This window comes from Phalaenopsis equestris, unplaced genomic scaffold (assembly GCF_001263595.1).
Source record: "Phalaenopsis equestris unplaced genomic scaffold, ASM126359v1 Scaffold199601, whole genome shotgun sequence".
Classification (NCBI taxonomy): Eukaryota; Viridiplantae; Streptophyta; class Magnoliopsida; order Asparagales; family Orchidaceae; genus Phalaenopsis; species Phalaenopsis equestris.
The window spans coordinates 119,735-146,351 of record NW_018219465.1 but is presented as its reverse complement, the minus strand read 5'-3'; the positions used below and the strand labels follow the sequence as shown (position 1 = coordinate 146,351).

Sequence of the window (26,617 nt, the reverse complement as noted above, 5' to 3'; positions counted from 1 at the left end):
ATGTATTCTATCGGCTTCTTCCCTTCTCTTCGGTGTCTCCCATGAGGACGTTTTCACGTACGTGCAGCTCTCGGTCTCTCTAGTCTAAATCGATCGCTCCCTGTCATCTCCCGTAGTCGACGACGATCGTTCCAGCCGACAACGTCTAATCCCATAGACGACGGCGCATTTCCCCCAGTCGTCTCCCGTAGATAACGACACTTCTTCTTCGAAGTCGTCTCCTCGCTCGCTCCATACGAAGCGACTGGTACTCTACTGCCCGACAGACAGTGCTCGAACCTGCTCGCGTGAAGCACGCTAATGGCCTCAGGGCTTTCCTACGTCGCCGCCCTCACTGGCGATAATGCTGCCAAACCCTCCGATGCTACAGTAGTCCACAAACGCAGATCCCCTTTTCACCTTTCAGATAGTCTGATGTACCCGCAGACGTACCATGATTCTGTTACAGGACATGGAGATTGCAATCTCATCAAAAAAGTAAATGAAAAGACGGGTAAACCAGCACTATTCTTCTCTAAAGCTGGAATTTCAACTCGTGCAGGAAAGATGCAGGCACAGATCTGTCATTTTTAAGGAAATAAAACACAAAGGTACTTAAAAGACAGCACTGCATGATACGGGAGTTAACCCAAAATAGCAACAGGGATACAAATATTATTGCAAAAAAATCAAAAGGATTACAATAACGACTCTTAAAACAGGAGCAAAATGACAACAAACGCCAACAACTCCTAGAGTGACGACGATAGAGTGGTGTGTTGCGGCTGGGCAGCACATAGGTCGGCTGGTTGGGGATGCGGCAGCAAACAGTAGAGGGTTGGGGAGGTTACGACAACACTAGGAAGGCTCGAGGAGACTGGCAGCAGCAAACAACAAGGCTAATCGAGTTGGCGGCAGCATGCAAGAAGGCTGGCGAGGTTTGGTGGCAGCGAGTAGGAAGGTGGAAGGGGCTTGCGACATCAGGGGGAAGACGTCGACTAAAGAAAATATTTAGTAAAAATTGAACCATAATGACATAAAATTATATACCTAATGGCATCGGCAGCGGTAGGCTCTGCTAGGGTTTCGCACGTGGCGATGCCCGGCAGTGAATCTATCGGCTTCTTCCCTTCTCTTCGGCGTCTCCCACGAGGACGTTATCACGTACGTGCAGCTCTCGGTCTCTCTAGTCGAAATCGATCGCTCCTGTCGTCTCCCGTAGTCGACGACGATCGCTCCAGCCGACCACGTCTGATCCCATAGACGACAGCGCATTTCTCGCAGTCGTCTCCCGTAGATAACGATACTTCTTCTTTGAAGTCGTCTCCTCGCTCGCTCCATACGAAGCGACTGGTGCTCTACTACCCGACAGACAGTGCTCGAACCTGCTCGCGTGAAGCACGCTAATGGCCTCAGGGCTTTCCTCCGTCGTCGCCCTCGCTGGTGATCTTCTAACATTTTCTTGTACTTCTCAACTGCCTATAACCATTCGATGAAATCATTCGGATCCATAATAGTGCCACCTCTTTTGGTCTCCTTTGATATTGAATTTCGCAGTGTAAGGGCTTATCTTTCTCATCACTAAAGTCCTCTCTATGGAAAGGATTCAGTTCTTCATCCCTTTTTTCTCTTCGGTTCTCCATGTCATCGTCGAGGGTATTCTCTCCGTGGGTGTCGTCTTCAATTTTAGCAAGTCTCTACAAAAGTCTATTGGATCTCTTGTTGTATCGCTTCCCAGGGAGATTTCGGGATGTGTCTCCTAGGCAGCATGCTTAGAGTTTGGAGAAATACAACTAACAAAGCCTTAATCCCACTATGTGTGGGGTCGGCTACATGAATCTTTTTTCCATTGCGTTCTATTTAGTGTCATATCTCTTGGAAACTTATCGTAAGCTTTTTCTAAATCAATAAAAATCAAATGTAGATTTTCCTTATTATCTTTGAACTTCTCCATCAAACTTCTCAATAAATGTATAGCTTCCACAGTAGACCTGCCCGGCATAAATCCAAATTGATTATGAGAAATTTTTGTAATACGTCTTAACATATGTTCAATTACTCTCTCCCATAATTTTAAAGTATGACACACCAACTTATTTTCTCTATAATTCTTGTGCATCCCCTTTATTCTATCCCCTTTATTCTAAAAAATGGGGACTAAAATACTCTTCCTCCACTCCTCAAGCATCTTTTTAGTTTTTGAAATAATATTAAAGACTTTAGTAAGCCAAAAAGCTCCCAAATCTCATAAACATTTCCATACTTAAATTGGGATATCATCAGGGCCTACAGACTTCCACCTTTGGTTTTCTTTAAAGCCTCCTCAACTTCATTTTTACTAATGCGACGGTAAAAATGAAATGTTTAATTATTACTAACGATATTAAGATCACTAAGGTCGATTGTATTTTCAGAAACTTCATTAAAAACTTAAATCATTACGTTTCTTTCTCTTTGTTTGGCTAGTCTATACATATATATTTCACCCTCCTTAATATTTAATCTATTATAGAGATCATTAAAAGCAAAATTTTTAGCCTCACATATTTTTCTTTTAGACACCTTGCGGACCGTTTGATATTTTTCCCAGTGCAGTTAGTTTGGATATGGTGGATGTTAGGAAACCCTAACTATGGATAGACTTAGCTATGATACCAATTAATACCTGCGAAAGAGAAGCAAATATTATTGCTAAAAAATTAGAAGGGTTACAACGGCTCTTAAAACAGGAACAAAACAACAACAAACACCAACGACCCCTAGGGCAAAAAGATGAAAGAGAGGTAGTTTGCAGATGGACAGCAAATAGGTTGGTTGGTTGGGGGTGTGGCAACCAACAATAGAGGGCTGGAATAATTGCGGCAACAGTAAGAAGGATCGAGGGGAATGGCGGCAACAAACAGGTAGGCTGGTGGAGTTTGACGACAGCAAGCGGGAAGGTTGGCAGGGTTTGGTAGTAGCAGGCAGGAAGGTTGAGGGGACTGCAACAAACTACAGGAAGGTGGGATGGGTCTAGTGGCAGCAGTGGAAGGGGAGAGGGGATTGCAGCAGCAAGCTGGAAAGTTTGAGGGACTGGCGGCAGAAAATTGGGATGGATAGGAGAAAAAAATCTGGATGAATCGCCACCTCGAAGCAGGATACAATCAAAATATCACATTTTAGATACAGCCCTAACATCAGGGAAGACGCCAACGGTAAAAAATCTAAAAAGCAAAAAATGAACCCTAATAACATAAAATAATATATGTATAGTAGATAACTAGGAATGGCTCCCCTAGGGTGGCAGCCTCGAACATGAGCCGGCCGGCCCTGCCATACCTTGGCTGAACCTGTTTCACTGTTATCCAGCAGGTTCAGCCCTCCAGGGAGCCCCGCATCACTGCATATTCATAAGAGTTCACATATTTCTGCTGCACGTGTCAGATCACAGAATAAAGATCCTACTCTAATTACAAGACTATCAATGTAGAAAGAGAATTTTAGGAGGAAAAGTGATGAAGCATCATATCTACAGGAAGTAGTAAACAATTCATAAAAACCACTAACAGAAGAATATATGAAGCTGGTATCTGCAAGAATAACTGGTAACTGTCATCACCTCGAATCGAATGGCTGTTCCTGCTGGTATATTTAATCTCATCCCATAAGCTTTTCTTCTATCGAAAAATAAATATGGGTTCACTTCAATAAAATGATAATGACTCCCAACCTGCAAAAAATAAAGTTAAATGGCTATGGTACTTGAAAGATATAATAACAGTGCCTTCTCCGGTTTCTAGTCCATTGCACCAATTGAAAATCATTTAGTTTGACTTTTACTGTTTTTTTTTTCGTAAAAGCAAATATGAGATATATCCTCAGTGTACTGCAGTTTCCGGAAAAAAACTGTCAAGTATTTTAGACTACTGATTCAAGATCACGGTATGGCCACTCTAGTTTCAAAGCTATGAAGTTAGGATAGGATCCTGAAGAAATTAATTTAACATTTCTATTGAACATTGAACAATTTAGAAAAGTGAATATTACCAACAATGCGAAGTTGGCTACTAATGGCAAAATGACATTAAGAAAATGATCATTGAACTGGAAGATTGAATAGGAACTCCGACGTCAGGGTTAACAAGCATGGATTTGCAAGAAAAATTTAGTTTGGAACAAAATAAAAAGCATAGATTTACAGAACAAGAAAAACCGAAGCAAGGAGGTGGAGGGTTCCCAAACCATCAATCCTGCTACTCAAACAACTAAAAAAACATGTCCCAAACTCTAGCAACATAAAAAAAAATTTTAAAAAAATATATCATATAAAAGAGAACACAATTTACAAAGTCAATCCATATTTTAGCTTCTGCAACACGTTAACCTTAAAAATAAAATCAAACTGTATAAATGAGGGAAAAAAAATTGGTCTTCTCCACCCAACAATTCTATCATTCTAAAAATTAACCTAATTGCATTTTGCACCCAAAAAATAAAAAAATGAAAAAAAACAGGGATTTTTACTGCTATACCCCTTACAAACTTTTTTGTTATTGATAGACTACCAACTTTTTCAATATTAATGGTATATCACACCATGCATTTAACCAAACAATTCATGTAACCCAAACCAATACATCACTCCAACAAAATGTTTATTAAGAAGACGAAAGATTTCATTAATATAAGATAAAATTTCATTGATTGATTTTAGAAAGAAAAAAATTTAAATTAGACTCAAATAAAAATTCTCATTTTTAATTATATCAAAATATAAAGAAGTCTTAATGGATAAAATAATGTTAATCCTAATAAAAAAATGATTAAAAAATCAATTGATAAAAATATTTAAAATATATTTAAATCGGTTGGCTATAAACTAAAAAGCTAACATGTATTAATTTTTTAAAATTTATTAGAAATCAGCAAATCCTAAAAAATAAATAAACTAATTTTACAAATGGACTAAAAACACATTACTTAAACAGAAATGATATGTCTAAATATTAGAAGATAATAAGGGTTTAATAGAAAACAAAAATAAATAAATAAATGTTACAAATTAAAATATAAAAACATAATTCTTGTTTTGCGAAATTTTCTTCACAATATAGTTTATTTTAGTTAATCAAGCAAAGATATTTTAATATTTTAATTTTGTTCATATTTGAAGGGTGGCCACATTAAATATTTTTAAAATTTTTAAACAATAAAATTTATTTTTAATCCGTATTTGTTATAAATGAACATGAAGAATTAGCCAAGTTTCAACCATTATGATTATATTAATAAATCTTTTGTGCAATGTATATGAGAATTTTATATGATTTTCACATAAATTTATTATTTCATAAAATTGTTGACAAGCACAGAAAGTTGGTGAAGTAGTTCATTCCAATATTTGTGCAAAATTTATACAAACTTACGAAGATTCTAATAGGATTTATACAAAATCAGAGGCTGAAAAGTAACAACAGATTTAATTATAATGGAGCAGCCATAGTTATTTCCTTGTACAATTGAGCGGCACACATGGATCGGTGAGGTGGTAGCAAGGACCGCATGGATTCATGAGGCACCGGTGTTGTGAGTTTAGGAAGCAAAAAAACATGCAAAATCTGGGAAAGAATTCAGGCCAACAATAGAAGATTGGAGACAAGGGGCAAAATCTTGGGTGAATCCATGCGGATGTTAGTGAGATTTCGTTTTCATACTATCTTTCAACCAATTGAACAAATGAAATCCATTTAAAACGAATCCAAAAAATTTTGAAAGACTACCTTTATTATATCTTTGGTGAGAATGACTGCAAGCTATTCAATTATGATTAGAACACCGTATAAATTAGACTATTCACAATCGTTTCCTTTATAAATCTTGAATAACTTCAAAATGTTTTCAATGATCATGTTGCATGAGATTATATGTAGTATTAATGGTAAACTTGTAATCATAATACAACCACATAGGATCTATCCATTTGATCTTTAAATCTTTGAAGATAATTATTAATCATAGGAATTTACCAGTTCTCGAAGTCATTGATCTAAACCTGTCTTATGCCTATATTTTATTTTGTACTTCCCCCAAATCATAGGGTCATCCCTTAAGAATGTGCAAGAACCTAAAGTTCACCTCCTCTCAACGAGAGATGTCACACAATTTTTATTTGTTATGCTTCAACAATCAAATCATTCCCTCTATCAAATAGAATTCTTTTACCTAAGGTTCCCTTAAAATATTTTAGAATTTTATGCATTGCCTTAAAATCTGTTTTTTATTATTGTGCATAAATTAACTCACCCAATCCATTACATAGGTAATATTAATTCTAATATATGATAAAAAGACGAGTCTTCCCTCAAACCTTAAAAGGAAATTTCTTCTATTATTATCATCTAAAGCATATATATGTTCATCTATATATCTATTTTATAAAACGGTGTGAGCAAACAAGGTGAAAATGATAGCGATCGAATGCGTCGTGCAAATAGAGTCTACGCTTTGACAGACACTAAAGCAGTCCCAAACAACTCCCATTCATGAAACAGACCGTACGAACGTATCCAAGACATCGAAATTACCTAAGACTATATCTTTTATTATCAAAATGAGCAAACATGATGAAAATTGACTAGTTAACGGCGTGACGCCGTGATTTAGACTCCAAATTAATTAAATGCCAGACGAAGTTGCTCAAACAATGATCGATTGTGAAATCAACAGCACAAGCACATCCTAGAAATTAAATTTACCCAAAGAAGATGTTCGTTAAAGTTCAGCGTTTCAGCGTTCGATAATAACACAAAATTTTACACGAGGAATGAGAAAATATTCAAGAAAAAAATACATACAAATAAATACAGGTTGAAGCATAAATGTCAATCATGGTCAATTTGGATTGAAGTCAAAAATCGTCGAAGGAAGATTCTTTGTGAAGATATCTACTAGTTGACCGCTGGATGAGATAAATGGAGAACAATTGTTCCCGGAATCGAGCTTCTCCTTGATGAAGTGACTGTCAATCTCTACAAACTTGATACAATCATGTAGGGCTGGATTATGAGCAATGCTAATGGTAGTTTTATTATCACAGAATAATTGTAAAGGAACACAGATCGACATAAATAACTCGCAAAAAATGATGCGCAACTAGAGAGCTTCACATACTCCCAAGGACAGAAAAAAACTCGGTTTTAGCACTGCTACACGCAACCACCTACTGTTTTTTTGTTTTTTCGAGAGATAAGGTTTCCCCACACAAAGGAGCAATAACCCAAGATAGATCGCTAATTATGAATCGAATCCGACCCAATCAGCCTTCGTAAAAACTACAATATAGCAAGAGATGTGACGAGAGAACAACAAACCTGAGCCAGGTGTGCCTTTTAAATAATGGAGGATCCGGAGGATAGCAATGACATGGTGCCCATATGAGTCATGCATGAACTAACTTACAATACCAACAACGTGACAAATGTCGGGGCGCGTATAGGTGAGGGTAACGAGTTTACCCACAATATGTTGGTAGTGTGTCTTGTTCACCGGAACAACATTGGGAACATCTACGAATTTCTCATTGGGATCCATCAGAACAGCAACCGGTTTGTAAAAAAGAAAGTTTGTCTCAGTTAATAGGCCCATCACATATTTGCACTTCGAAAAGCAAATGCCCCGAGAGGACCAAGCAACTTCCATGCCTAATAAATATTGAAGAGACCCCAAGTCCTTCATTTCAAAAGATCCGGTGAGAATGCCATTAAGAGACTCCAAGACTGGCAGGTCATAACATGTGAGCACAAAATCATCGACATTGACTATGAGGATAATAATATGGCCACTAGAAGAAAGTTGAAAGAAAAGAGTATGATCAGATTAGGCCTGAGAAAACCCATGACCCACTACCACCTCGCGAGGGGATTACTTTTAGTCCATAGAGAAACTTTCGCAATCAGCACATGTATACACCGAAAGCAGTAGAGTCAAAAGCCCGAAAGAAGAGACAAATACACCTCTTTTGTAAGATCGTCGTTAAGTAAAGCATTATTTACATCCAGTTGGAGTAAGGGTCAATCCACATTCACAGCAAGAAATAACATAACGCAAATAGTGTCCAATTTAGCAACCGGAATAAATTTCTCTTCGTAGTCAACTCCATAGATTTGTGAGTAGCTTTTGGCGAACAACCACGCTTTGTTGCTTTCAAAGGATCCATCAAAGTTAAATTTGGTGTTGAAATTCCACCAGCAGCCCACAACTTCCTTTCCAAGAGGAAGATCAACAAACATTCCACGTATGGTTTCATCGAGGGCATTCATCTCATCTGTTACTACAACCATCCATGAAGGGTCTGCTAATGCTGCCTCGATAGTTGATGAAAAAAAATGATCCGATAAGGAAGTGGCAAATGCTTTGTAAGTCGGCGATAAGTTGTGGAATGAGACGTATCTTGCCATGAAGTAAACAGAACATGTTTGATTGCATAACTCGATGGTAAAACTCACCTCCTAATTCGAAGCTAGAGCAATCCCCACAAGTTGAGAGAGTGTAGTCCCGGGGATATCAGCCGAAGTATATTCCAAGACTTGCAAGGAGGCAGTGGTCTCAAGAGTAGGAGCATTGGGACGAATCTCAATTGAAGGTTTGATGCGTCAAGTATAGACATGGAAAACGGATGGAGGAGATGTTGTTATGCTTGGTCGCAGATTCAATGAGACTGCGGGTTCCTAAGAAACAGTGGTTGAGGTATAAGCGGAATATCCATCATAGTCAGAAAAAAAATAGTGTCCAAATAGTTTAGTTCCCCCTCACTTGGAGCAGTGTTAGGGAAGTATAGGAAACAAAGGTCGTTCACCCAATTATTTGGGGTCTTAACTGATGAAGAACTGATTGGTAGGAAAACATGACAACAAGACGAATAACGGGGCTTGAAAATTGTGAATTTTTGTGGGAGCTATTAATGAGATATGTGGCGGTAAGTACATCATTCCAAAAACATTTCGTGACATTAGATTGAAATATAATGGAAAGAGCAACTTCAAGAAAATGTCGATTTTTTTCACCCGGCTATCCCATTTTGCTGAGAAGTTTCTGTATATGAGCTATGATGAAGGATGCCCTTACTTACCAAAAATTCTCTCAATATAGAGTTAAAAAATTTACAGTTGTTATCAATCCGTAGAGCCTGAATTGATGTTTTGAATTTGATCAAAATGAAGGGGTGAATATTTTTAAAGATGACCGCAACTTCAGATTTGTCTTTTAAGATATGGCCCAAGTCATTTGAATGTGGTCATCAATCAATACAAAGAATCACCGGTTATTTGTGTAGCTCGGAGTCCGAGAGGGTCTTCATAAGTCACTATGGACTAGTAAAAAAAAAGCAAGTGTACGAGTGGGGTTGATCAAGATGATGTTTAGCTAACTGACAAATCTTATAATTAAACGTAAATAGATTTTTATTAGTAAACCTTAAATGATACAACTATTTTATTATTGAGAACTAGGATGGCCCAAAAAAAATGTAAGAGCATAATAGGACATTCAGTAGACAAGAAAAAGCTATAACTATTGGATAGAGTATCCTCGTCACCAATGTCTTCCCTATGGAAGAAGTTGAGTCAGGCTACCTGCTTAGCAGCTCCAATCATCCTCCCCGAACGAAAATCCTAAAAAACACAAACATCAGAAGAAAAATGAACAATGCAATCAATGTCATATACCAACTTACTGTCTGACAACGGATTACACTTCAACAAAGGTATGTGTAATCAGATTCCAGAGTCAGCCCGACAGTTGGAATAACATATCTTTTTACTTGCAATGGAACTACAGAAGCCGTCAACAAATTTAATGGTATCTCTCCCGAATCACAGAGAATACGTCGAGAAGGCTTGAGAACATCTTGTTATGTGGTCCGTGGCACCTCAATCAATAATCCACATACTAGAAAAAGCAAAAGCTGTGAGTGCCATGGGAATGTTACCATGACAAACATGGGAGGTCGACAGAACTAAAGAGAAATGACAAAATCCAAGCAGTTTAATTAATTGCTACATCTGACTCTTAATTGAGTCTGGTGATCCCGAGATGTTCTGAGTGGGAGCCGGCTATACTTTCATAGATTCTAAGGTCGTAGCGAGACCTTAGTAGTGGAAGATTTGGCCGAAGGTTTATTCACAAGTTTCCTGTAAAGATTCCAACACTTGTCACAGGTATGGCAAGGTTTGTGACAGAAATTACTTGGGGAGTGATTGGGCCATGATGGCATGGAAGAGAGTTGAGCATTATTGGAGACCAAGGCGGAAGGTTCGGCTAAGGAGTGGATGTGTAGAGAATGACAAGTCTTCAGTTTTCTTCGCAGTGAATCACGATGAATGTTCTCCAAGTTGAAGGAAGGAGATCCTGACCAAGAATATGGCCTTGTACTTCGTCGAGATACTTGTTCGCACTAGCCAATTGAAACACACAATCCTTTTCCACAATTTTTTAGAAGGGGAAAAGATCAATTAGAGACTCCCACGTGTAATCGAAGCAGAAATAACATTCCATCTATAAGGCAATGAATTCATTGTAGTACGGTGTCACCATCCTTGATCCATGCTTCGCCTCGCGAATCCTCTTAGAAACCTCATAAAGTTGGTCGGAATTCCTTGACGTCAAAGTAGGTATCACAAACTATAGTTCAGAGGGCACTTGCAGATGAAAAGGGTACAAACGGCCAATCGAAGTCTCCATGGAATTAATCAGCCATGTCATGACCATTGAATTCTCAACTTCCCATGTTGCATACGTCGGGTCAGTCTTTGATGGTTCACAAATAATACTTGTGAGATGGTAGAATTTTCTGCATCCTTTAGAGTCGTTAGGTTTTGTGGGTGGTGATTATAAAGTTCATGTGATTTTCAGGTGCTCCAGTCTGTGAAGGGATTGAGGTCAGTGTCGATCCTCCGGTGGAGTCAAATACATTGTTAGAAGGAGGCTCGGTGGTGGAGCTCGCCATGAGTCCGACTGAGCCAAAGGTAAGGTTGGGATCTCAAACCATAGAAAGATTCTGGCTACATAAGGAAGAGTCGGCGCAGGAGGTACTACAGGGGATAGATCTGGTAGCAGGGAGGTGCTCTGGCAATCCTAGAGGGAGATTGGGTTGGCTGGAGGGAGATCCGGTGGCTGTAAACAAGTACCGAAAGGATCAACAGCAACAGCCTTTAGAAAACCGGTGTCGGGAAAGCCTACAGAAAAGACAAGTATGAAATCTACGAGGTAAGGTCCCAGTGGAGGGAGAATCAGCATGGAAGAGGGGAACCGACAGCAAGAAAACCCACAGGAAAAGGTTTGTAGAAAGTGTCGGCAGCTAGGGGGTTGTCCGACGGCAGCAAAAGTTAGATCTTTGGCTTTAATACTATGTTGAAATTCAGTAGAATAATTTTATTAATCTCAAAAGGGGTATAAATATAGGATACAAGAGTTATAAAATGGGAAAGGCATAAACTAGGAAATATATAAACAAAGAAATATATAAACTAAGAAATGCATAAACAAGAAAATAAATAAACGAGAAAATATCTGGAAAGCAAAGGAAATAACTAAATGCTAATAATAATTAAATAAGAGTTTACCTAATCCATTTATTTGGGTCGTGACCCACTCTGTCCTCTACAATAGCTGCTGATAAAAGTTAACCATCATTACACAAACTAATTATCAACATGTTCAGTTTTAATATAAAGAGTCGAAAATTCTATAATTTCTTATCATCTTTACTGGTGTAATCATCAGTATAATGATTTATCTATCAAAACTTGTAATGTTCTCTTGATTATTTACCTGTTAAAAATCATTTATCATAAGCATTTGAAATTTAACCCAAGACTGTAATAAAGATTAAAAAAGTAATTAGTGTCTGCTTGATTTTTATTTTTCTACAACATATGTAGATATTAAATAATACAAAAGAACTTCTAAGTTCAATTCCATATACTGATATGTCATATAATAATCCTATTGAATACTTTATTTCTTAAATTAGCATTTGATTGTCTCATAAAAATTAACAAGGTAGCTACTTGACAAGTTTCCCTAGACTCGCCTCGAACTCGTCATCTAAAGCACACAGTTTAGTATCATAATTTACTCAAGATTTTAAAAATATCTTAATAAAACTAAATTCAATACTATTACAATCTGAAACATATTTCATGACCAGAAATTGATTCCTCAATACAATCTGGTCCAACTAACAGCCAAAATCAAATTTTCTCCCTAAATTGCTTACGCTCCCATGTAAGATTAGCAGTAATTCATCTAATAAGGGGGAATAATTGAAAGAATTATTAGTTTTAAAATAAATAAAAGTCCCACCTCAACCAAAACTTATCTCAAAATTTTCCACCCTATGAATTTTTTAGTTAAAGTGAAATTTTATTTTAAGAAATATAATCTAAATCAAATCCTTAGCTTAAATATCAAACATCTTCCCAAAACATTCCTTCCATTTATTTTCTTCTTCCACTTCTCCTTTTTCACTTCTTCCTTTATTTTTCCTTCTTGTCCTTCGATTCCAGCCCCCACACAGCAGCCCAAGGGCTGCTCTACGTCTTTTGCTTCCGCCTTGACAGGCGGAATCACAATCCAACTATATTACCTTTTATTTAAATAGATGGGGTGCAGAAAAAAAAAACTGACTAGCAAGTGCAGGGAGATTCAACTTATTATACATATAATAAAATATAAATTCACTTTCATTCCAATGCTGCATGCACTTGTAAGTGGAATTCCTAATATCTACAGTAATTCGGCATCTAAATAATTAAATTTTAGTTAATTTAATAAATTATTTATTTAGTATTTTTATACAACTAATTATATTAATAGTTTACAAATAGTATTACATATCAATTTGATGGACACAAAATGCAAAATTTATAAAAATAATTCGGATCCATTTGGGGAGGAGAAAAAAATTGGTTATATTTTAAGTACACTTAATTAACAGGTTTAGCCGAAAGTGGGCATACACTTAAATTGTCACACAAATGCACTTTTCTTAGCACGGTGAATAGGCCCAACATTTCTGTACATTTTTGTAAGTAACACTATGCACGGATATGACACTAGGAGGCTACTGCATTTTTTAAAGACGGAAAAATTACATAGAACCAAAAAAGGCTAACGATTTTAAATAAATGCATGATTAAGGACCTGTTTGGGGCAGCTGCAGCTTATTGAATAATTTGCTGATAAGCTGATTAAAAATAATCTGTTGATAAGCTAGGTGCGTTGGCTGTTATAAATTTTTATTTTTTTTGGAAAAGTCAGACCGCTGCCAGAAAGTTGTCATCGCACCTAGATAGATGCGGAGTTTTCTAGATGCGGTGTGAAAACGTTATTTTCAGCATTTTGAAAATGCATAAGCTATCAAAGCGCAGTTTACCCAAACAGGTCAGGTGCGTTTTCAAAATGTCACCGCACCAAATAAGCTGCACCAAACGGACCCTAAGTAAAAGAAGTATAATACAAAGTAAGGAATTAAAGAATTTGAGTAGAACTTGAATACATAATTTGACAATATGCAACTCTATAACTTATCTCTAAGCATAAATGAAACCTACAAGGAGCTCGTTAGCTCGCCAATGAGTATAAACTCGACCCTCTATTGAAGACTTGAATTGCATTATAAGCCATAAATGAAACCTACGAGGAGCTTGTTAGCTAGCCAATGAGTATAAACTCGACCCTCTATTGAAGACTTGAATTGCATTATAAGCCATAAATGAAACCTACGAGGAGCTTGTTAGCTAGCCAATGAGTATAAACTCGACCCTCTATTGAAGACTTGAATTGCATTATAAGCCATATGATACCAGAGTTAACCTAAAAACCCATGATTAGGGAAAAGTAGAAATATATTGCTTTTATTTGGTGAATGTTTCCGATGTTGATTTGGACAATATATGTGTATGTGGTGTTATAATTTATGGAACACTATAATTTTTGTAAGAAGTTAAAAGGGACATTATTTTAGAATAACTTAGATTAGCGGCCAGACAAGCATAAGAGATGATAATTGTGATAGTTATTCAAAGAGGCTACCCCTCTTTTTTGCACTCTCTTACATTTGAATTCTCATGTTGTAAAAGAAATCTTTAGGTGTTGTCATCTAGAATGAAGGTAAGACTCCATCCTGAAAAAATGTTGTGTTGGACTCCCTCGCTCTCTAAAATCAGCAAACAAAAAATAACATGTAAGCCAAAATCAAACTTCATGTAAATCTATTACATCATAGTCAAACACATGGAAAGACATAATGCTAGCACAAGCTTAGCAAACCATGACTGCACTTGCTTGTTTTTCATGCAAGGGCAAAAATCTACACATATTTCTTTGCGTGGGGAAGATGATAATGTCATACCATCAAATAAAAATTAGTACAGATTTCTATTGGAACTGGGGAAGCAAAAATATTTGTGTTTATCGTGTAGGTATGAAAACAGATAAATGTTTTCTTCAGATGATGGGGATGAAGACATTGAGTAGCCAAAATAAACACCCGCATGTGCTTTTCTTAGCGCAGCCGAGAAAGTCTATTATTGTGATTGTTTTCATATAGGTTCGATGACCCATAGCACTTATTAAGAGCATGGTTGGATGAAAATTTAAGGGGTCAAAAAAGTCGGTGGTCCTTTCAATTTTTTTTAATGAATAGTTGTTTAAGAGGAATTAAATCTTAATGTAATACAAGATGATATATGCTGACCTTTTATACCTCGTAAATTAAACAATTATCTATGGAAAAATTAGTTTTTGAAACTAATGTTATTAAATTTTTTATTTTCCCTTTTTTATTATTCTTAATATTTAATTTATTTAATTTTATATATTTTTTAATAATTATTCCATGTCCTACATTGTTAATAATAGAATGTCTCGTGTCTAAGTCGTCTCATATCATTGTTGCGTTGTGTCTCTAGACATGTATGTATGAATGAATGTGTGTACATGTACGTTTTGAGAATAGAACGGAATAATTTTATTGATATGAAAGGGGATATAAATATAAGTTACATGAATTCTAAAATAGAAAAGACATAAAATAGTAAATAATCAAAAAGGATATAAATCAATATTAATAACTTCTAACATTAAATAGAAAATAACCTAAAGATAAATAAATAAATATTAATAGCTTTTAACACTCCCTCCTCAAGTCGAAACATAGATTTCAATCATGTTCAACTTGGATTTGAACTCATCAAATAAAGAGTAAGAAAGATATTTTATGAAGTAGAACCTGAAGTCTTCATCCCCGAGGCATTTAGGGATACTCCTAGTTCACTCCGGTTGTCGTTGACTATAACTTCTTCAACTACTATAGGTAAGTGAAAGACTACTACAAAGAAAAGTTGACAACCTATAGGGAAAATTACAGGGTATGGTCTGCAATGAAAAAACTCAGGAGGGCTTGTTGCAAGAAAAAGCTTCGGAGGAGGGCTAGTCATAGCAAAAAGCTCCAAATGAGAGTCTGCTGCAAGACAAAAATCCGGAGGGCCTACTGCAGAAAAAACTCTAGAGGACCTGGTGCAGAAAAAAACTCAGAAAGAGGGTCTACTACAGGAAAAAAAAAATCTAGAGTCTACAATAGAGAATTTCGTATGTAGGTGGAAGTCTGTAGTAGGAAAGTCTTACGAAAAGGGTATGCAGGGAGTAATCCAGCTTAGGTTCATTGTCTATCAGATCTAGAGATTGGAGACGCCTACATCTCTCTGCTATGGCAATGGGGCCGTCGGTGGTAAATCCATCACATGGCGTCAAAAAAAGTCATTTGCTTGAGGCAGAATCTCTCGAGCAAGGGATAAGACGAAACCATGGCTGCAACAAGGCTGACAGCATAGCAGTTGTCGATGAAGAGCACGAGTTGAGTGGGCCTCAGCATGAAACCAAGACTTGCAGAAGAAGGAAGTTGTGTTTCCATAGCGATAAGAGGTCAGGAAGCACAACAAATTCTCAAGGATGTCTTCCAAAACTTGGTCGGAGAACGGATGTGGCTGGTCAGCGAGGGTAAAGAGGGGTTGAGCGGTTCCGAAGGGACTTAAGGACCATCGCTCGTCATCACGATCATTACAGTTGCCATTATCCAAGAGTTGCTCGAAGGTTACTGTTTGCTGCAGATTTAAGTTTTGCTAGCCCAAGGCAGTTACTTGTTGTTTGTTGCTTGCTGCAGAGATGAAGAATCCCACAATTTGCTAATTGTTGTTTGCTGCAGGAGATGAGGTATTCAAGCTATGCTTGCTGACTATGGGAGCGACTGTTCTGTTACCTGGGAAGAAATTCTCCTATGGAAACTTCTGTTGGATGCTCCTATGTGAGTGGTGGTTCTATTGCCTAGGAAATAGATCTCCTACATAATATTTTGTTGGCTGGTCCTGCGGCTATTCTGTTGCTCGGGATGTAGTTCTGCTACAAGAACTTACTGCGAGAAGGAGCAGCTACAGGAAGGAGCAGTAATCTTGCAGATGGTTTGCAGGCTACGAGAGGTAGACAAAGTGGCTGAGGAGGTGCCTACAAGTTGTCGACTGCAAGGAATAGGAAGTTTCCAGTGGCAAGAGATCTTCATCTCTTCCGCCGGAGATTAAGGTTTGTTTCGTGGCACTGATACCATGTACTTTTCGAGAAAAGAGTAGAATAATTTTATTAATATGAAAGGGGTATAATTACAGGTTACCTTAATTCTAGAATTGGAAAAACATAACATCCATATCTCCAAGTTTACAATTAATAAATTCCTAATAATTACCTGAAAATAAAAGGAAAAACATAAAATAGAAAACACAAAAAATAAGAAATAAACGGAAAGTAAACAAATCAATACTAATACCTTCTAACATAAAATAAGAAATAACCAAAAAAATAAATAAATCAATACTAAAAACTTCTAATAATACCTAACTTAATAAACAGTCTTCATTTCCCATAATTCCTCTCCTACTAACTTAATAATAATAATTACTAACAAATAACCAATACTAACAACTTAATAGTAACTTCTAATAACTCTTCTACTTCATTAGAAGAGGAGAACCCATTGGTAGCAAAACTTGGAGCAATGTTAGCAGAGAAAGAAAAAAATCTGATGTCATAGAAAAGATGTAAGAGTTAGAGCTAATGAATTAATGTATATGAGTTTATATATTTGAATTCTTGCGTTTAATCTCAATTAAACTAAGAGATACCTTTCTCTTTCCAATTTGTTGTGACTACAGGCAATACGAATAGAGAGAATAATTTTCCTTTGCTGAAGGATAGGAAAAGGAATTATAAGGAAAAAAGAAAAGCTTATATGAGAAGAAACCATTTTGAGTTAAGACTTTTATTAAAATTTTGTCTGTACTAAATTAAAATTTATTAAAGAGTTCCATACAATTAAATGAATCTGTTTTCGCTAGTCTATTTACATTATAAAATTGTGCTTGAGGTGAGCCTAGAGAAAAACATTATCGTGAGGCTAACCCGAATGCAAAAATAAATAAAAAAACAACGATCTATAGAACATATATTTGCTACTGTTTTTTAGTGAATCGGCTTGTTATGTGTTGGCATTCAGAATTTCTCATACATTTAGCATATTTGAGCATGTTAGCAAAAATTAGTTCATATAAAAGTTTAGCTATTCATTTCTAATTCATAGAATTCTTATAGAAATACAACATCAATTATAAATATTGATTATGACCCGTCACACTATATTTTCCATGCATTTTATTAAAATTACTATTAACTTGTTCATTCATGTTAAACAATAACAGCAATGGGTAAAAATAATCAAAGAAATGGCATGTTAGACAAATATAATATGACATGCACAACTGAAGGCCTGAGTTTTTTTATGATGGTTTGCCAACTTTATTGATGACCATATTAAAACAAGTTGGATATGTCGTATGAAGAAAAAAATCTGAAACTGCACAAATTTTTCAGTCCTATAATATTATTTCCACTTAGTTCCAATGCAAAATTCAAATTTTCAAAACTGATAATACAAAAGAATATTTCAATTCTATCAATGGACCCTATCTTGCAAATAATGGAATCATCCATGTGAGTTCCTGTGTTGAAACTCAATAGAATATCTCGAGGTATCTAAGTCTATAATACTATCTCACAAGGTCTCAAAAAATTTTTGGGCAGATGTTATGCTTAGTCACCTATCTCATTAATAAAATGACAAGCAGAGTCCTTGGCTTCAAAGTCATTCTCAATGTTGTGATAGAAAATTACCCTCATGTCCTAGCTTTCTCATCTAATCTTCCTCTAAAAATATTTGGATGTCTCTTTTGTTCACATTCACCAACCAAACTGCACAAAGCTTGACCCAAAATCCATCAAATGTATCTTCATTGAGTACGCTTCCCACAAAAAAAGGTACAAGTAATATTCTCTCATTACAAAAAAAAAATATTACAACTCCATGAATATTACCTTCTTTGAAAACAAACCCTACTAACCTAAACATGACAATCAAGGCGAGTTTGGGTGAATATCAAACATGGGACGCTATTCTGGATAAACACACTGATCTAGAATTATTATAACCTATTCAACTTCCCTTCAAATCATCTTTTCTTTAAAGTTCCACCAGTTGTGAACATCCAAGTTGGGATTGACAACATGGAACTTCATGTGTATAGTAGGAGAAAGAAATCCATTGAGCAGGATACAGACAATATGTAAACATAGAATTATTCACAACCTAACCTGAGTTCATATATCTCTTAAGTTTCAAGGGAGGTGGAATCCAATGAAGAAGAAAAGAAAATTTTACAAATTATTATATCCAGGATTATGCTGAATATGAAAACTTATCAACTTATAGAGCTTTTGTATTTAATCTTGATAGTGTGCAGATACCAAAGTCCTTTAATGAACCACTTCAAATCCAAAATGGAATAAGACAGCTGAATAGGAGATCCAAGCTATTGACTTAAATGGCACTTGCATCTTTACAAAGCTTTCCCGAAATAAAAGACATGTTAGGTGCAAAAAGGTGTTCAATGTCAAGTACAAAGCAGATGGGAGCATCAAAAGACTCAAGGCTAAGTTGGTGGCCACAGGTTTCACTCGGTTTTATTGGATAGACTATTAAGAGATTTGCTCTAGTGGCCAAGTTAAACACTATAAGAGTGTTGTGAAAAATGACGACAATAAAGCAATAACCGGATCGAAAAAAAAAATCGCAAATCAAAAAAGAACACAAATTTATGTGGTTCGGCAAATTGCTTACGTCCACGGAGCTGCAGAGGATTTTATTAGGTTGATAGTTTTTTCGGGTTAGTTGTCTGTACTGGTTACTAAATGCAGAAAGTTGTATTGGATTTAGAAGTTTGAACTGGTGACTAGCTGCAAAAATTAAAGATCGAAGTTTTTGATGCATCAGCTTGTATTGTTGTTTCAGGTTTTACCAATTTTGATGCATCAGCTTGTATTTTGTTTCAGGTTTTACCAATTTGATGCATCAGCTTGTATTGTTGTTTCAGGTTTTACCAATTTGATGCATCAGCTCGTATTGTTGTTTTCGGTTTTGATGCAAAAATTTTTTGGAGTTTTGGTTTTAGGAATTTCTGCAGCTTAATTATTTGAGAGCATGTTGTAGTAATCTTACACATTTGAGAGCTTATTTGTAGCTATGTAATCTTACAGATTTACTTAAAAAAACTTTCGTGGATTGTCTTCTGTGGATTTAGGCCATTGGCTGAACCACATAAATCTTTTGTTTACCATTTTTTTTTTTATTTAAATTGAAACGTTGTAGAAATGTTGGTTGTCGATGTTTATTTATAATATGATCTTTTAGTTTTAAATTGCAAAATATAATTTCATAAGTTGTGGAATTGATATGGATGAAGTTGAGCTATTTTTTTTTACACATTTAGCAAATACTTATTTTCCTTTGTTCCCTAGAGTTCATGTCTAAGATGTCTAAAGGGGGTCCCTCCACAATGTGCGATAAAGAAGTTACCAATATATTTTACGATCTATGTATTAAGGAAATTGAACTGGGAAACAGGCCAACTGCGTATTTTAATAAGGAGAATTGATAAAATATTGCTAAGAGGTTCAAAGAATTGACTGGAAGAGATTACGACAAACTTAAATTCAAAAATAAATGCAATCAATTGAAGAAAGAATGGAAAATATGGAAGGAGCTGAAACGTGGCTCTACCGGATTGGGTTGGGATCCCGTTAAACGAACTATCGATGCTCCAGATGAACGGTGAGCTGAAAGATTTGAGGTATTAAATACAAATGTATTTTCTTAATTTCATTATTTTTTAGTTAATGCCTAAACTCCTCTAATAAATGTCTTATATTCCAGGTAATGTCCACTGCCAAAAAAATATAGGCAGTGAGAAATTGAGCCAGAGTTCGAGAAAAAACTGGACATAATGTTTAAGGAGGTTGTCGCGACTGGAAAGAATTCATTCAACCCAAGTGAAATGGGATTTTCAGGGATACCAGATGACTTGTCACCTGAACAGGTCATAGCTGATGATGAAGGGCCTAGTATAACCAAAAGAAGATTAGAGAGTCCACTTCCATGTCCAAGAGGCCTAGGCTTGGCAGGAGGACGAAAGAGAAGGATAATTTATTTAAAAGCACATTTCATGAACTAATTGCTGCTTTTTCAGCTCCACCTCCCCCTGACAGCACCATCTGGGACTGCATTGTCATTTTAGACACTATTCCAGAAGTAGCTGCTGATATACGCTTTCAAGCAAAATGTGTTACAAAACTTGAGGACCCTACACGTAGGCAAATGTTCATGGCCCTACGGCCCGAGCTGCGCCTTGAAAATTTACGTGTTTTAGTAGAAGAATAAGATTATGCGCCTTGAATATTTACGTGTTTTAGTAGAAGAATAAGATTATTTTGTAAAACATGTCAGTAGATGTATTACATTTTATGTACTTCATTTCCGGATGCTTTGTCATCTACGTGTTTTAGTAGCGCCTTGACATCTACAAGTAACTCTTTTCTCTCTCTCTCTCCACACTCCTCTCTCTCTCTCTCTAACCTCCAACCAAGAGCCACGTTGAAGAATCAAGGAGAAGACAAAAAACAGAAACAAGAAATCTCCCTTTTCATAAGTATACAGGAAGAAAGAAAAAACCTTTTTCTTGTCCTTTTCCTTGTAAGCAACAGAAGCGTATATCAGGCAAAAGGTGGTCCCCTGCCCCTTTTGCTTCAGTAGAAGTGGAGTGAGGGTGAGAATTGAGTCTGGCAGGCATTTGCAGAGGCAATTTATAACAACCTAAAAAACCCACTTAAGGAAATAGCTAAAGCAGCAGGCAGGAAGAGGACCCGCGTGAAGCATTTTTGGTGGAACGGCGTGAAGCAACTTTGGCGGGAACAGTCTCCATAAACCCAATAATTTTCCGACTTGGAGACTGAGACACTGACTGCACTATCCACTGACTGCGTCATCTTTTTCCTCAAATGTGATATCCTCCACCTCAGCAACTCAAAACTCCTGTCTTCAAGCTAGAAGACCAACTGAAGTTGAGCACAACTTCAGCTTCTCAAGTGTAACACATTTTGCCAATATATCAGCAGAGTTCTTATTTCCACAAATTTTCTCAAGTAGCAACTGTCCATCATCTAACAATCATCGAATGAAGTGATACATGATCTGAATGTGTTTGGTCCTGGATTGAAATGTTGGATTCCTAGCTAAGAATATGACGCTCTATCATTGTAGAGAGTGCCCTTTTGTGCCACCTTAATTCTTCCAAGAAAATTTGCAGTCATATCATCTCCTTTGCAGCCTCTGACACTGCAATATACTCAGCTTTTGTAGTGGAGAACGAAACTGTCTTCTATAGATTTGAGTCTCATGACACTACAGTATCACCAAGTGTATAAACATTACGTGTAGTACTCTTCCTACTGTCAATGTCTTCAACGAAATCTGTATCGACATAGCCCTGTACCTCTAAGCTTTTTCTTGAGAAACACAAGCAGGTTTCTGAGGACCCTCTTACATATCTCAAGATCAACTTCACAGTTTTCCAATGTTCATTTCCTAGATTACTCATGTATCTGCTCACAACTCCCATTGCATCGGCGATATCTGGTATGATGCAGTCTAGTTCCTCCTCTGACTTGGGAGCTTGATTTTTGCAGAGTTTGAAATGACTGCCCAAGGTGTGTCGACTGATTTAGCTTTATCCATATTGAACCTACTAAGCACTTTTTTCACATATTCAGCCTGTGAAAGCCTCAATTTGCCTCAGACTCTGTCTCTGACAATCCTCATGCCAAGAATTTGCTTAGTCGCTCTCAAATCCTTTATTGCAAAGTGCTCTACATCTACTTCTTCAGATTATTGATCCCATCAATGTTGGCCCTGCAATAAGCATATCATCCACATACAACAGTAGGATGATATAAGAGTTGTCAAAGTACATAACATAACAATAGGGATTTGTCTAATATCTATTCTACCATGTATTGAGCATGAATTTATCAAACTTCTTGTACCACTATGAAAGAACTTACTTCAGGCCATAAAAGCTCTTCTTCAGTTTGCAAACTTAATTTTCTTTTTCATATACCACGAACCCCTCAGGCGGTGCATGTAGCTGTATTCTTCAAGATATCCATGAAAAAAAGCTATATTGACATCTAACTGCTCAAAGAATAGAACTTCAGTAGCAATCATAGCCCGCACCATTCTGATGGATGTGAGCTTAACCACAGGAGAAAAAATCTCAGAATAGTTAATGCCCTGCTCTGTTGAAAATTTTTTACAACAAATCTAGTCTTGTACCTCTTACTGCCATTAAACTCAGTCTTCACTCTGTACACCCACTTGTTGTGCAATGCGTTCTTCCCTGGTGGAAGTCTTGTCAGCTCTCATGTCTGATTTCATAGCAGGGAATTCATCTCCTCTATCATGTCCAGCTCCCACTTGCAAGAATTCTTATATGTTATGGTTTATTTATAGCTCTGTGGTTCTCCACAATCTATCAGGGAAATAGTTCAAAGTTAGTGAGTAACGTTGTTGAGAACTCTTGCTCCTGACTGACCTGCGAACGGTACTTGTAGTGAATGACTCTGAACCTGACTGCGGAAAAATAGAAATGGGTGTTCTGGACCCATTCTCCTTGTCATTCACATTTCTGTCATGTACTGTGACCTCTGGTATATCGTCAATCCTTACAAACTCCAATTCCTGAGGAGTTGCTTCAGAATTTATACAAGTCTAGTCATTGTACATTATCTTCTCATTAAAGATCACAATTCTGCTTCAAATAATCTTCCTCCGATCTTGATCATCCCAGAAATGATAGTCAAATGTTTTGTTTTCATAGCAATTATATAACAATTCTTTGACCTAGTCTCAAACTTGCTACAAGCATCAGAATTGATTAGAACATAAGAAAGACAGCCAAAAGTTTTAAGATGAGAAAATTTGACCTCATTGTCGCTCCATACCTCCTCATATAATTCAGTCTAATGGGACGGGTGACCCCCTGTTGATCAAGCAAATTGTAGTGTCGATCGCATCTGCATAAAAATTTAGTGGTAGTCTGGCGTGCAATCTTATGTTCCTAGCACGCTCATTGATGGTCTTGTTCATACGCTTTATAACTCCATTTTGTTGTGGTGTCCCCGGGATGGTCTTCTTTATTTTGATACCCTGAGCTGCACAGTAGTCCTTGAACGCACCATCGATGTATTCACCACCATTGTCGGACCTCAAACATTTAAGTTTTAAGGTTTTCTGTCTCAATCATGGTCTTCCCAGTCTTGAACATTAAATACATCAGATTTATACTTCATGAAATAAACCCATAAATATCTGTTGTGGTCATCTATGAATGTGACCTGGAAGCGAGAGCCTCCAAGTGATGCCACTAGGGAAGGCCCCCACACATCGTTATGTACAAGTTCTAGTTTTCCTGCATTTGGCGATCGGTCACTTTTCAGGAAACTAATCCTCTTTTATTTCCCCATAAAGCAACTCTCACACATGTCGAGATAAATTAACTTCAATTCGGATAGCTTGTCTCTGGACTAAAGTTCTTTCATGTCTCTCTGACTCATGTGTCCAAGTTTGCAATGTCACATGTATGTTGTGCTCTATGCAGCTATAATATTAACATTATTAATTAAACTAATAGTCATATACATTGTACCAGTTTTCTTAACTCAAACCAGTACCAGTGTTCCTTTAGTGACCATCCAAGTGCTATCTGAGAACACTACTAAATGTCCTCCCTCATCGAGCTGCCTAACAGAAATTAGGTTTTTCTTCAGCTCATGAATGTGTCACCTTTTACAAGATCCATTTGTTCTTTTTATGAAATGTAATTTCAACATCTTCCATCCCTAGCACGTTTAAAGTTTCTCCATTAGTCAGATACACCTTCCCAAATCACATTAACTCTCGGTTGGAAGATGTATGAAAAGAAATCTCTGAATCAGTATCCAGTCGTCAACAGAGCCGTGAACTGCAAGCAATAGTATATTTTCCAGTCGTCAACAGAGCCGTGAACTGCAAGCAATATTATATTTTGCACTTCTTCAGTTACAGCATTAACACTAACGTTCTCCGTCTTCTTAAGATTTTTATAGTTCTTCTTTATTTGGTCAGTTTTGCCACAATTCCAACAAGTTGTTTGATGACCAGGTTTTGATTTGCTCGTTTTTGTGCTTTGATTTTGATTTTTCTCTTTTTGAGTTCCTGTCTTGTGATCTCCCTCTGGAATCAACATTCAATGTTGAACTCGAACCAGAGGACTCGCCAGAATCATTCCAGCGCGCCTCCTCAACAAAAAATCAAATCATAAATATCATTATATTTCAACTTAGTTTTACCTGCAAAGTCATTAACTGTCATTCACATGGATTCGCAGCTATTTGGCAATGAAACCAACAATATCAGTACATGTATCTCATCGTCAAAATCAATTTCAATAGACGATAATTGATTTGTGATTGTGTTGAATCATTCAGATGTTGAGCGACAGACACACATTCCGTCATCTTTAAGTTGAATAATTTTTTCATCAGGTGGACCTTGTTATTCACCGATGACTTTTCATACATATATGATAAAACTGTCATGAGATTTATAGTTGTCCTCTCCTTGAAGACGCCGTAGGCAACGGATCTCGACAGAGTTAATCGAATAACCCCCAGAACCTGTCGACCCAACAGATTTCAATCAGCCTCATGTATTTCTGAATGGAGATCTCGAGAAATAAGTACATATGGAAATCCTACGATGACTGAAAAATGACTCGAACAAATACCAAAATTTGTAAACTAGAAAGTCATTTTATGGTTTCAAACAATCTCCAAGGGCTTCGTTTGACAAAAGTATAAACTAAATGGATACATACAATGTCAAACAGATCATACACTATTCATAAAGCATATACAGGTAAAGTAAGCAGATATACCTATTATATATGTAAATATAATTCTGACTTTTGGTGATGAAAAAGAGATTAGGAAGATTAACGAGGTTTTTTGTCACTGAGTTTGAAATTAAAAATCTAGGAGCGATAAGATATTTTCTAAGCATGGAAGTGGCCAAATACAAGATAGGTATTGTGATATTCTAAACAAAGTATATCCTAGACCTTACTAAAAGAGACTGGAACATATGATTTTCAAAAAAAAAAAAAGTTACATTCAAGGGGAGAAAAACATCAATGGAAAAATGATAGATAGTAGAGACTAGTGGGTAAGCTTATCTGACTATCACACAGTAAATATGATATTGCTTACTCTATCGGCATTATAAGTCAAGATATGAATAGCCCAAGCGAAGAATATTTGAAAATGGTTCATAGAAGAGTGAGGTTTGTTAAGAATAACCCTAGCAAAAATTTATTGTTCAAGATATTAGATAACAAGGAGATAGAGTTCCAATGATGCTAGTTGGACAGAAGGTTGACTTTTGGGTATTGTTCTTAAGTTTGAAGAAATATTGTCACTTGGAGAAGCAAAAAGAAAGCATTGGTCTTTAGAAGTAGTGCAAAATCTTAGTACTAGGCACTTGCCTTTGAACTTTATTAAGAAATGTGGATCCAAAAAGGTTACTAAATAAGTAGGGATAATCCACTGTCAATTCCATAAAGATGTTCTATAACAACCAAACCGCAAATAGTATTGCAAAATATCATGTGCATCATAACATAACCAATAAAATTGATAAGATTTTACCTTCGAAAAGATCAATGGAGGTATTATTCACTTAATCAATATTCTAACTCAACTTTAAGTTACTGATATCTTCACTAAATCTCTGCCTTCAAACATTGATTTGAATGTCACGTTGGGTCTTTTACAATAGCATGACTCAGCTTGAAGGGGAGAGTAGAATTCTAAGTTTCATATTTTAGTTTTATTCTTTTTTTATTTCCTTCTCATAATGTCATTGTTGACCTCATTTTTGTGAGGTCTTTTCTTCTCCTCCTTAGAGCCTAGGTTCTAGCTCTAGAAATTCCTATGGACCATTCCAGCTAATTCCTATTTTCCTTTGATGTCTAACATCTTTGGCACAAGACCATCGTCTTATGAACGAGCGGTTATGGGCTATGTTGCGTAGATTCAAGGAAAATGTTCCAAATAGGACTTCAAGCCTTAGGAA

The 26,617-nt window shown here is 36.5% G+C and overlaps 1 protein-coding gene across 1 annotated transcript in view; it reads right to left on the bottom strand.

The window, feature by feature from the left end:
- The window catches only part of LOC110035751 (urease-like), a 160,141-nt gene that overhangs the window by 93,023 nt on the left and 40,501 nt on the right, over positions 1 to 26,617 (bottom strand). The window contains exon 7 of the mRNA XM_020740035.1: positions 3,578 to 3,688. Coding sequence (XP_020595694.1) covers positions 3,578 to 3,688 — 111 coding nt within the window. The remainder of the gene's footprint in view (positions 1 to 3,577; positions 3,689 to 26,617) is intronic.